Here is a 13790-nt window from a genome sequence, read left to right as displayed (position 1 = left end):
CAACATGAACAAGTGACAGATGGCCCTTTGGGGGTGGGGTGGGGGGAGGGGACGGTGGTGGGGAAAAAAGATTGAAAATAGGATAATAGGTGGGGATAAAACAATGAATAAATAAAAATAAGTGGTTAAAAAATAAAAATTAAAAATGAAAAAATAAAAGTTAAGAAATGAAAAAGAATATTGAAAATTCATTTTTATTTCTTAACTTTAATTATTTTCATTTTTTATTTTTATTTTTTAACCACTTATTTTTATTTTTATTTACTTGTCAGTGTCCTTGCTTATTGCCTCTCAGCCAGCCAACCCAGATTGTTGCTACCCATGGTACAGTCCGGAGCTAGGAAGTCCAGGCCCAGAGCTGCTTGAGGTCATCCTGCCAGACTTTTATTTTGGGATTTTGGTGATGAGGATGTTATGATGGTACATAGCAGTTGGATTGAAAGGTGAGGAATAGTGGAGCCATGATGTTGACGAGATGACGTTTAAAGAGAACCGGAATCTCAGTAGTCACAGATGGACAGCCTGCCCAAACCAAAGGGGTTGCAGATGCCTCCTCCCTGCTCCTTCATTCTCCTTTACCTCCTTCTCATCGTCACCCCCTTGCCAAGGTGACCTCCCAATACCCAGTAGCAAGGGCTGTGCCCTCATGATAATGAGGCTGTGGAGGATGCTGCAAACCACAAACATAAACGTTGGCTGTGGCAAGTACTATAGGATTCACCGAATGATTTAGGCAGTGGAATTGTTGCTTCTGGACATTGGCTTTCTCCATGTGGTTCTCATCATTGGCACCTTGTCCTTCTGTGGTCAGGCGTTGGAGGAAGTATGAGCCAGGTGTATGGAGCGTATCCCTAGTCAGCCAGCAGCTAGCTTCTGGTTTGGTGTGGTGACTCAGAGATGGTTGGAATGGCTAACTGCCTCGGGGTGAAGGTGTTATGGCAGCTGCCAGGATAGCAAGCATTCATTCTCATGGTGTTCTGTAAATGGTTGCAGACCAACTGCACATTGATAGTGGTAGCCCTTGTGGTTAAAATACATATTCCCGTTTACATATGGGGCTTGTGGCACCACATGCATGAGGTCAATGGCTCCCTGTACCATTAGGTGTCCTGCTACTCTAGCAAAGCCACATGCCTGCTTCTCCCTGGTGAGGATGAAGACTATGAAGTCCCCTTTCCTGTCACCTTCCCAATGCAGCGATGGACAGCAACTGGGAAGTTTTGGCTCTGTGCTCTCACCTGGAATGATCTGCATATCTAGAAGTTGTGTTGGACAGTGACCTTGATGGTCATTGGCAGCACTGTCCTTGTATGCTTTATGGCTGTAGGTCCTAGTGAAGAAGGTGGCACAGTTCCCTTTGAGTTTTAGGTGCCTCACACATTGCCCATGGCTGAAGCAGTGGCAGAAGTGCTCCATGAACACCCTTGGTGGGCAAGGCCTTCTACTGAGAACCCTCCTCCCTCTGTGCACACCTTCTCCTCTCTGAAGCCTGTGTCCCATGTCCCTGTCGTGTTGCAACCCAAGGGGGATTGCAATTATAGCCTCATAACTCTAACAGGTTTTCTGCTGACAGGGCAGAAAACTCCTTTGACCCCTGTTGCTGTGCAACAACACTTGCTTCAAAATCCAGTAAGTTATCAAAATTCCTTCAAGAACATACTGCATACTTCCACAAACTTTGCAAGAACAGATGTAAGTTAGAAGCGCTTAACTGGCAAGTTGGATGGTTGGTCCTTTAAATAATGCTTTTGAGGGGTCCCTCCTGCTGTGGAATGCATGTTCAGCTGTAAGTGAATAGCAGAAGAATAGCAGGTCCTGTGCCATCCCAATTAGCAGAACGTGCGTCAACTCAGCTATACAGGGTAATTGATGTTATGATCTGCCCACTCTGCATGCAAGGCACACCCACCATGGCTCCCTGTCAGGCCGCATTGGAGGTGACCAGAAATATTCAGAGTTTCTCTTCGGGGCTTCTGTTGCACCGGCACTAGCATCATGGAGTGCCATTTCGTGGCCGGGATGTGTTGGGTCCTTTATCTGTATTGTATTTCATCACTCTAATACAAAATTGAAACTGTAACTCTTAATATGCTTTCCCCCTCCTCACCCCCATGCATTTATGAAATCTATTTTGCCCTTTTGTTTTTATATTTCTTCTTGGTGCCACCTAAGGACCTGGGGTCTGAACTAGATAATGAATTCCCTGTTCACACGAAAGTAGAACAAATCCAATCTGACCAACTGCCATCCCATCAATCTTTATGGCAGTACTTTGGAGATCATCATTCATCCACTTGAAAGCCAGAGACTGGCTTTTCCTTGATCTCCACTGAGGTTCATCAGGTTCCTCTTCGATTGTCACATTCTCTGGCTCCCCTCTTGGGCCTTTCTCTCCTGTTGTGCCTCCTTGTTATCACCCTGTCATGCCCTTTCATTTCCTTCCTCTTGTGTACTTTGCTGCCCATGTCCTACCCAATCCATTACCATTCCTTTCTCACTTTCCTGTTACTAACTCAAGCTTGAACCTCCTTTGAATAAGCCCACATGTGCCTTCCATGGCACTCTCAAAAGGGTACGTTGAGACACAAATCACTGCCTCCTTAGAATAGACCACTTTTTCTTAATTCTTCAAGTCCCACCATAAACTCAGTGCCCTCATCACCAATTCCATCCTTCTCTTGACCACTGTCTCAGCTTGAAGTAGACTGTCAAAGGTGTTATAAAAATGCAAATTGTTGTCCTGTGGCTCACCCACTGACAAATCTTTATCAACATGATCTGTATCACATCTTTGTGGGCAGATTTTCCCATGTCCTTTGGCGGCAGGCATGTTTGGTGGCGTGAGCGGACAATATGGTGAGAAAAAAATCGATTTCATGACGTTTTGAAACCAGTTTGTAATTGTCCGCTCTGCCCGTCAATGGTGGGCTGCGTTTCCCTCCATCGGACATCAGGAACTTCTTTGCAATACATCTGCATATCATTATAAGCCCAGTTCGCCGGAATCTACACTGGATCATTCGAGCGCACTTGGCAAGCTGCACTTCGCTCGGGAGTTCGAGGTTTGTTTTCCTATCTTGCTTCAAGCAGCACTCGCGGTCATCAACGCCAGGCTTCGCAGGCAGCATCACATCACTTTTAGGGGGGTTCACAGGCAGGTCTCTACCTACCAGACCAGCCATAAGGTGGGGGTGGGTTTTCAACAGCTGCAGGGCTAGGGCTTGCTTGGGGAAGGGGGAGAAGTGACCTCAGGCAAGGGAAGAGGCTGCAGGACAAGAGCTGTACTGGGGAAGGGAGGTATCCCAGGGTGTGCGCTGAGACACAAGTTGATCTGTGCAAGTGGCCTCAAGATGGTGAGGGCTGAGGAGGCAGTCTCCAGAGGAGATGTGAGGGTGTATGTGAAAGAGTGAGTGGCGATGTACCTTGAGCTGGCAATGAGTGAAATGCCAGTGTATGTGTGATGGGCTTGAGTGTGAGAGTTTATAGTGATGAGATGGTTACCTTACCGCGGATGAGATCATTCATCCTCTTTCTGCATTGGATAGCCAACCTCTCCTGTGCAGCATTGGCATTGATCACCACTGCCATTGCCTACCAAGCTGAAGTGGTGAGATTGTTGCCTCTCCCACAGCCAGAACGAGGGTTAGAGGACATCAAAGCGGCCTCCACGGCGTCCAAAAACTGTTCCAGGCATGTATCGCTGAATCGGGGCTGCATTCTTCTTGCCTTTCGGGGCCATGTCTTCTTTGCAGCAGTCCTGGGCTGGAAGCGCTGAGAGGTATGCGCGCGGCTGGACTTTAAAAACGCACTTGGTGTGAGGACGTGGCAGTGTGGCAGGCAACTGAGAGCCCACCTGCCATTGAAGTGGTGTGTTTCCTGGAAATGTCTGATTAATGAGGTAGACTTGGGACGGTGCGGCATCAAAAGCCATCATTATGGCCAGCAGGTAAAACGTTCTTTTTCCTGCCTGCACTTAGTGCAAATCTGCGACGATTCTGCCCTTTTTTTCTGGGCTGGTAAGCACCAAAAGCAAGGCTTGTCTTAAAAATAGGTTGATAATTATTAGTGGAGCAAAATGTGGGAAATTTCTGGTGTAGCGTCCTAGTAATGATAATCCTCAAATCTCCTCTTCTCAACAATATTTCTGAGGACATTACTTTGCTTCTATAGAGATATAAATAACATCTTCTGATATCTGAGAAGTGTTGGCAATGCTTTCACTGAAATGGTTGTGAATGTTTAGAATTCTCTACCCTAAAGGGTTATGGATTTTGCATTATTCAATATATTTAAGGCTGAGATGGACAAAATTTTGGCCTTTCATGTAATCAAGGGATATGGAAGGCAGCAGGGAAAGTTGAGGCAGAACATCAATCATGATTGTATTAAATAGCGGAGTAGGCTTCAGCATCCATATGGTCAATTCCTGCTCCTAGTTCTCGTGTTCTTATGGAAATGGAAGGGCAGAACTGAGACAAATGGATTTCAGTGTAGGCAAATGTGAGTTAATGTACTTTGGACCTAAAAAGAATGGAATTGAATACTTTCTCAATTGTGAAAAACTAAAAACAGTGGAGATCCAAAGAGAGTAGAGGATCCAGGTGCAGAAAAATAATCAAAAAGTTTAATGGAATGCTGGCCTTTATTTCTTGAAGACTAAAATATAATGGGTTAGAAGTTAATCTACAGCAATACAAAGCCCTGGTTGGACAACACCTGCAGTACTGTAGGCACCACACCTTAGGAAGGCTACATTGGCCTTGGAAGAAGGAGGGCAGCATAGATTTAACCAATAAGTTGACCCTGGGATTTACAGCGGCAGATGGCAGGCTTCAGAATTTTGGGTTCAGTATGTTTCAGATGCTAACGGTAGAACTTTATAACAGCAATGCAGTGAAAAATTTATTGCTGCAATCCTCAGAGCTTTGAATCAATAACTGTTGGTAGCTTCTTGAAAATTTCTCTTAATTGTGCATCCATAATTAATGTACAATTCATCATTTATATAAATTCTTTCTACACAATAGGGTTTATAGTCCTGGTGATTCCCAGGAGTCCATGTTTGAGGAAGTGCGTCCCTTACTTACCTCTGTACTAGATGGGTAAGTGTAACACATTTTTCTAACATGTAGTATTAACAGATTCTCCATGAGGCAATTTTTTTTCTCTCAGGAAAGTTCAGCCTACAGCACATAACTTGAAGTATTTTTAAAGTGAACCATATGATTACAGTAAATCAAGGAGCCAGTGGTAACAAAATGTATACAATTTCCACTCTAAAATGGAAGTGCTTCAATAATTACATTTGAAATTAGTAAGATTATTACTAATAATCAATGCTATTGAATTTACAGCACCTGAAACAAGCTATTCTGCACAACTAGTTTTGTTCTTCTGTTTATATTTTATATGAGCCTCCTTCCACCCTACTTCATCTAATCTTATCAGCCAATCCTTTTTATCTTTCTCCCTCAAGTGCATATCTGACTTCCCTTTAAATGCATCCATGCTATTCACGTCAACTATTCCATGTGATAGCAAGTTCTACATTTTAATTACATTGTGTAAAGAAATTTCTCCTGAATTCCTACTTGATTTATAGTTTTTCATCTATAATAATCCTAAAAGAAATTTATAATTGATCAATTTTATAAATTATATAATAAGTTTATAATAATCCTCAAAATTAAATCAATAACACATTTTTAGATTTCTAGCTGCTAACAAAATACCTGATGTATACTATCTTTAAGCAGACTATTTCATACTTTTCATTTTGTTAGCCAGAACAACAAATCAGCCAACAACATACCTGTAATAATTTATTCTTTAACACTCCTCAAGCAGCTAACAAGGCACTGAAACAGCACTAGAGGTGTAATATTTAGGAATCCAGTGTGCTATGATCCTTGGCCAAACCCCCAAGTTGTTGGTGAGATCCGGTTAGGGACTAATAGTGTTTTGTTTAAAACAAACAAAGTTTAAGATTCAAGACACTTGCTCAGCTAAGAAAACCGCAAGATTCCATGGGTTTTGAACAAAAAAATACGCTTAACTAAACAAGGTCAGAAAGATAAAACAATGTACAATATCTGTCTTATATCCTAACATTCAGGCTAAGTATGAGATGTATGTGAATTAACAGGCCAACTGTGGTCAAACACACCACACTACAAAATAAATGCCAAATGCAACCAAAACAGATTCCACAGATTTCTCCATACTATTATTATTATAAACCCACCCAGATGTTAGTAACACTGTGAAGCAACTAATCTCACTGCAACTCCGTCTGTCTCATGAAGATTTCCAATTTTCACCTTTGAAGATCTCACATTGGAATTCTCTCCAAAAGTCACCCAGACCTTCCTGTCACTTGCCATTTCAACACTCCACCCTGCTGTCATGCCCACTTGGCCTGCTGCAATGTTCCAATGAAGCTCAACGCAAACTGAAGGAAGAGCACCTCATCTTCCGATTAGGCACTTTACAGCCTTCCGGACTTAACATTGAGTTCAACAACTTCAGATCATGAACTCTCTCCTCCATCCTCACCACTTTTTGATCCTCTTTTTTCAAATATTTATTTTTTACATTTTTTCCCCACCTATTTCTATTATTATTTTTAAAACTTATTTCCATTATTGTTTTATCCCCACCTTTTAGCCTATTTTGATCTTTGCTCCCACACCGTCCCCTCCGCCCACCACACCCCCACTAGGGCCATCTGTCACTGGCTCATCCTGCTTTCTACTCTTAATGTCACCATTAGCACTTCCTTTAGCCAGTATCACCACCATCAACACCCCTTCGACCTTTTGTTTGTGACATCTTTTGCAATCTTTCCTTTGCTTCCGCCTATCACTGGCCTTCTATCCAGCTTCATCTGTCCCATCCCCCTTCTACAGTATATATTTCACCACATTTCTACTTCTCTTTAGTTCTGAAGAAGTCATCTGGACTCGAAATGTTAACTCTTTCTCTCCACAGATGCTGTCAGACTTGTTGAGTTTTTCCAGCAATTTTTGCTTTGAATTAATTGTCTTTGTTGTGGGGTCTGAAAAGAAGTTTGTTTTTATAAGAAATTAACCAGTTAAAGAGATTTAAAAACTATGAATACATTTTATGAAAGGCAGTTTTTTCACTGTCAAGTACGTAGGAGTGAGAGCTGCATTAGAATGTTGGAAGTTTATTGTCTGAGGTCTGCCCATGGTGGATACTGGGTGAGTGACTATGGAGGTGGTATGAGGAGCATAGGGGTGGATGGGTGGCATGAGTTGGCATGGAGTATGAAGGGCCATAGGGAGGCGGTGAGGGCATGAAGGGTGAGGGCTAGAATGGCTAACAACTTAATAAGAAACCTGAGACGAAGGCCCTGGAAAGACGAGCCTTTTAATCAGCCCATCTTAGCACTCGCACACCCCCTGGCCAGCTATGCTCTGCTTCAGGGGTCAGTGAGTCCAAATCTATTCTGTACCCAGCCCCCACTCCCTACCAAAGCGAAAATTGAGCATTTTAGGATACATTTTTTACTAAGGCAGATTGGTGAGTCACAAAATTTCCTTATCCCACTATTTTTCAGGTGTTAGCAATAGGCCTTGTCTTACTGTTCAGGTAATTGTAAAAGGTCCTATGCTAATATTAGCAGAGAGCAAAGTGTTCTCCCAGTGTCTTGACCAACATTTAATCATCAACCTCCAACAACACCATCGAAATGGCCACTGATTTACTTACTGTTTGTGGGGTCTTGCTTTGTAAAGATTGGCTGCTCTGTTTTCCTACATAAGACGGTGACGATACTTCAAATGGGTTACGAAGTGCTTGGATGGTCTACGGATGTCAAAATCACTAATTACATGTTCTTTCTTTCATAATGTGTTTCTAACTAATGTTAATGTATTAATATGTTCCCTGTACTGCTCCTAAGTTTTGCTTATGTTTTTGCAATGAGAAGAAACAGAATCTTTATTTCCAGTATAATCAGTACTACATAATAACTTCTGACACAGAAACTCAAGTAGAACAGGAAGGATGTGGTCAGACTTTCAGGCCCTAAAAGATAACATGAGCAACAACACAAGAGCTAGATTGTATGTTATGTCGCTGCTGCTGTCAAATAACTTTTGCCCTATCTGTGGAACTTTCCCCCAAATATGTTCAATAAAAAGGTTAAATAAAGAGTTGCACTACCACTAAGATTGCTGAGTATGGATTACAGGAAACTTGTTGCTCATTATCCATGTTTTCAGTTCCCAGCAACCACTATGGTCAATCCTGCAGAGTATCTCTCCTTTGCAGGACAAGTTGGTGCATAACTGCTGGCAGCAGTTGCTAACTGGTGGGGGTAGCAACATTTGTTTTGTCCTGTATCATCTGTATTTGACCCACCACAAGTCAAAGTCTGGTACAGGGTGACAAGGATTATTCACTTGTATCATTGTTCGTAATTCTAGACTGGAACCCGTGCACATGTGCACAGCAGGCCTACAGTGAGAGCCCTGCTGCTACAAGGAACAACACTGGCATCTTCAAGCAACACTTCCACTGCAGTACTCATCTAAGTGGGCATCAAAATTTGTGGTAGTATGTTACAAACTACACAACCTCACCATTTAGAGGGACAGCCTTTCCCACCACCTATCAGGCAAAAAACTAAGGAGCAGTAGCATGAAGAAGAGGAGGAAGTGGGGGAGGAGAAAGTGCAACAGGGACAGAATAAGGGAGATTGCAATCTAGACAACCCCATTCTGCCTGGGCTTTGCATGATCAAATAATTCATGAGCGATACAAGCAACTTCGCTCACACCTCACAGAACCATTTAACACTCCAATGCGCATTAATTGACTGGAGATGGGACTTCCACCCATCAGTCAGGAGGAAGTCCTACCTCAGACAGCTGCCACACAATCTGATTGGCCAGCAGCTCTCTCTTCCCAGTAGTGCAAGAAGCTGCAGTGGACAGGACTGGGATACAAGTAGTATCCAGAGTCTCAGGGCAGAATTTTACATTCCCCTGCTGGTGGGTTTGCAGGCAGGGCAGAATGAGCAGGTGTAAATTTTTTTAAAATTCATTCATGGGATTTGGGCATTGCTGGCAAGGTCAGCATTTGTTGCCCATCCCTAATTGTCTTCCTAGTTACTTGCTGTTCCTGCATGCTAGTTTATTGCAGGAGGCAGTTAAGAGTCAACTACATTGCTATGGGTTTCATGTCACAATGGGTAAGGATGACAGATTTCCTTCCCCAAAGGGACATTAATGAACCAGATGGGTTTTTACAACAATTGATGATAGTTGTCATGTCACCATCACTGATGAAATATTCCAGATATTGAATTCAAAGTCCACCAACTGCCATGATGGGATTTGAACCCTGGGGCCTCTGAATTAAAGCCCAGTGACATTACCACTGTGCCACTGTCAAGGGCAGCACAGTGTGTTTAAGAAAAGTTTCAGAGTGTCTCTTAATGTGAGAAATGTTGGAGGCAGCTGTTAATACTGCAGCAACTGTCCTGGGTTGTGGAGCAATGTTATTTTGGAGACTTTCTATTGAATTGACATCACAAGGGTAGGTTTTGAAAGGTAGGATCCCCTTGTATTGCCATCAGACATGGCTGAGCCTTGGAAGGCAAGGTTCCTAGTGACAATCTTGAACCATGGGAATTGTTCACTCTGGAGGTGGATCCTTCAGTGAGGAGGAAGTCAGCAAAAGGAAGGAAAGGAGGGAAGCTGGGGGTGCAGCAGCAGCTGCAGAACATGGCCACGGCAATTGTCCACAAGCATGAAGATGCAGAAGACCTTACCCTGTGGGACGAGTCTACAGGCAGAGTTCCACTGCTCTCACTTGTTGAGCCTGGTGTATTATATGTCTGTGTTTATCTTGTCAGATCTTCACAACTCTCCGCGACATGATGGTGTGGGAGATAAGCTCCCATGACAGACCACCTGATGTCAGTCACACTTAAGGTGACAGTTGCCCTGAACTTCTACACCACGGGCTCATTTCAGGCAGCGGCTGGGGATCTCTATGGCATATCTCAGGACACAGCACACCCCTGCATCAAGGTTGTTTCAGATGCCTTATTACAGAGGGATGGGGAATTCATAAACTATGCTACAGTTGAGGCTGGTTAAGCTGACAGAGCCAGAGGCTTTGGTGCCCTAGCAGCTTTTCCCAGCGCACTAGGGATAATAGCCTGTACCCATGCAACTATTAAGGCACCTGTGAACAAGCCAGAAGCCTTCATAAATTGCAAGGGGTTTCACTCATTAAATGTGCAGCTGGTCTGTGACCACCAGCAAAGTATCCTACAGGTGTGTGCATGGTACCCTGGGAATAGTCATGACTCCTACATCTTAAGACACTCTTAAGTGCCATGGATCTTCACCACAGCTGGACAGATAGATTCTGGGCAACAAGGAATATATGCTCAGGAGATGGCTATTGACACCTGTGAGGAGCCCAAGAGTAGAAGCAGAGCTGGGATACCGCGAGAGTCATGGCCACATATGGTCTGCTCAAAATGAGGTTCCATTGTCTAGATGGAACTGGTGGTGTTCTTCAGTTTGCTTGGACAAGGGTCTCCCTTGATATCGTGGTGTTCTGAGGACCCTGAGAGGTTGGTGGAGTGGTGGGGAGGATAGCATGTGAAGTTCTATTCACTCTTTGACCCACCTTTGTGAGTTTATTGAACTTCTTGCAGCTCTGTTTCCAGGCCCTTGGGATCAGACTCTGGAAATTGGCTACCCTCGCTACCTGCTCCCATTCTTTTCTCAGGGCATTCCTGGAGGGCCTCCTGGTGTCCTGCGGATATATTACTTTGATCCTCCTTTACACTTCCTGTACCAATTCTTCCAGAGCTGCATCAGAATACCTGCAGCCCTCTCTCTCTTTTGCCTCCTGCTTCATTTGATGTGCTTCTCCTTGTAGCCGCTTCCTCCACAGACAGTCTCGTCTTATCCTGGACAGCCACCATTTGCCATCACCATAGGTCAATTATAATGATGTTTCTTAGACTGTTAGAAGCATATGGACTATTTCAGGCATGTCAGGCAGCAGTTTGCACCTTGTCAAAGTGCGATTGCCTGTCATTAAGTCCTTACAGGCAGCACTGCTGCCTTCAGACATCACCCCCACCCCATGATTCTCCAGACTTGTGATTATGATTGTTTCAATCCTAAGCCCGAGGTGAAATTAAGCATACAGGAAACTGTCCAGACTATTGCACACTTCAATCGCAATCAACTATCCATAGCTGTATTGTTCTGCACCAATGCCTCCAAAATAAGTGGTGGGAATATATAATTGCTATTTCATCAAGTGAACTACTAATTATTTGTCTATCTTTGATTCTGTACCACACATTACCAGCTTGATTCCCCATCACTTACCCAGATGGTTTCCTTTTGCAGTACAAACTATTGACACTGCATCCATATGATTGATTATCACTCCCTGAACCTTTGGAACTAGTATGTGATGGCTAATTAACTTCTTTCATTAAGCAGGTAATTATTTCCTATTAAAACATCCAGTACTGTAGGGTCAGTCTTAGTTCAGTGTTTAGCACTCCGTACTTCCCCACTGAACAACAAAGGTTAAAAGTTAACATTACAACAAAGATACAAAGATAAATCAATTGTTATATTATGTTAGCACTGTTTTTGTCAATTGGATTAACCCCATTTCTCACATTGGAATATCCAGTGCATGTGAAAATCATTATTTAAATGCAAGTTTTTCCTTTTCATTATTTATAAGACATTTTATCATTTGTGTAGCTTTATTATTGCCTCAGTGTCAAAATGATTGTGTTTTGAAGTTTCATTCCCTTCCTATTTTAACTGAAATTCAACTCTGTGAGATGCCAACTGTTTAAAAATCTATTATTAGCATACATTTTTAAGCTTAGCCAGAAAAGTAGCCTAGTAGAGCTGAAGTGCATAATTTATTTCGTAAACATTCCTGATGGGTTGACTCTGCTTTTGAAGAATTAAGTATTTCTGCACTAAAAATCTAAATTTATAAGTTACTACAAGTATTAATGTTGTATACATATGAAATCAATTTGACGTACACAATTTGAAAGCTGAAAAGGCGATGCTGTTGTCATGCAACACAACCTTCGTACTCCCTCTCATAACAACGTCCCCTTCTGTTTAGTGCACCTGCTATGGGTAATTCTCCACCCCTGACAACGAGCTGGGCAGGCATCTCCTCGCTACTTCCATGGCTGCCTCCTCAATGTTTTGGATCGCCTGTGGCCTCGTGGATCCAACCCCTGTCTGGGCCATTTCCCTTGCTTTGTGGGCCCTCTTGTCCTGTAAATACACCATACAGAGTGATGTTAGAGTTATGTAGTGGCAGTATATCACAGTGTACGTTCACATCCCTACCCATTACTATGTGCACCTGCAGGAGCTGCTTGGACATAAAAGCCTCTGTGCAATAGGAGAGGAATGTGCCAAGTCTCCCACCGTAGGTCCACCATTCAGATGTGAACCATCAGTTGCACCGCTGTATATTTCTGACAAACAACTCACCTTGCCAGAAGGTCATGGAACCTTTCCCGATGCTGTATCCAGAATTTGGCATGGCCTCCCGCTGTGCTCACGGTAGATACTATGTCCTGCTATGTCCTTTTTGGGGACTGTGGGTAGGTTCCGTTGGCCCGCGAGTATAACATGTACCAGCGTCTCAGGACCTCTGACCAGGATCTAGAGGATCTGGTCACTGAAGCAGGACAGCAACCCTCCCACTACTTCTCCACTTGCCCTTCTTTATGACATTCTGGCATAATGATTAAAAAAAAATGAGCACATAAGGCTTTCAGTTTTGATTGGCTTCATACAGAACACACGTCTGCTAACATGCACGAACCATATTCTCTTGCTTATCAACATCTGATGGTGGGGGAGGTGGGAAATGAATGCAGGGTGGCCTGGCATCTGTTGCTGTCACTCACTCTTCAGAGCTTCATAAGGACTCTAAACATTAACGCTGTTTTTTTTTTCTCCACAGATGCTGTTAGACCTGCTGAGTTTTTCCAGCATTTTTTGATTTTGTTTCAGATTTCCAGCATCTGCTGTATTTTGCTTTTATCTTAGTGAACAACTATTACAGTTAGTGCTCACCTCCAACGCCTCCGATCTATGTCTCCTCCCAGAACCTGCAATGCTCTCATCTACTTCCTGCTTTACAGCAGGAACTCCTAACATATTCCCCTTTTATATTCCGTTCGACAAGTGTAAGGCCCACCTCCACATAGCTACTGGTTCCAGGGTTGGCAGGCCCAACTCCATCACGACCCCTCCCTCCAGCCCTCCCAGGAGTGAAATTCCAGTCATGAGGGGCAGCTTTCCCCCAAGGCAGGTTCAGTGAGCTAGCAGGTCTGTCAGCATCTGTGGGGAGTGAAACAGAGTTAACATCTCTGAAACATTGGCTTGGATATTTGTGGATTCGTGGAGACCTGATGAGTATTCTCAGAATTTTCTGTATTTATTTCAGATCTCCAACATCCAAGGTATTTTGCTTTCAGAGGAAAAGATCTAGTTGCACATACAGAATCACTTGGGTGCTTATTACATTGTTAGTGTTACGTTGATGCTCTTTATTTGAATCAAGAATTGAATTTCGTGGAGTTGTGACGACTCTGTGGACCTTCCAAAATGACGTGTGGGATCCAGATCCGAAAGTCCTTCCCCCATTTCTGACACATCCTATTTTCATTACGGGGCTGAGACAACAGGAACAGGATGTGACTCTCATATGTGGGAATTCCAAACTCAGTG

At 43.4% G+C, this 13790-nt stretch overlaps 1 protein-coding gene across 1 annotated transcript in view; it reads left to right on the top strand.

The window, feature by feature from the left end:
* LOC144690054 (kinesin-like protein KIF25) overlaps positions 1-13790 on the top strand; it is a 133351-nt gene that overhangs the window by 16648 nt on the left and 102913 nt on the right. Inside the window, exon 3 of the mRNA XM_078557562.1 lies at positions 5028-5102. Coding sequence (XP_078413688.1) covers positions 5028-5102 — 75 coding nt within the window. The remainder of the gene's footprint in view (positions 1-5027; positions 5103-13790) is intronic.

Source organism: Cetorhinus maximus, chromosome 14 (assembly GCF_964194155.1).
Source record: "Cetorhinus maximus chromosome 14, sCetMax3.hap1.1, whole genome shotgun sequence".
Taxonomy (NCBI): Eukaryota; Metazoa; Chordata; class Chondrichthyes; order Lamniformes; family Cetorhinidae; genus Cetorhinus; species Cetorhinus maximus.
Note: the sequence above shows the minus strand (reverse complement) of the source record. Positions and strands in the feature narration are given on the sequence as shown.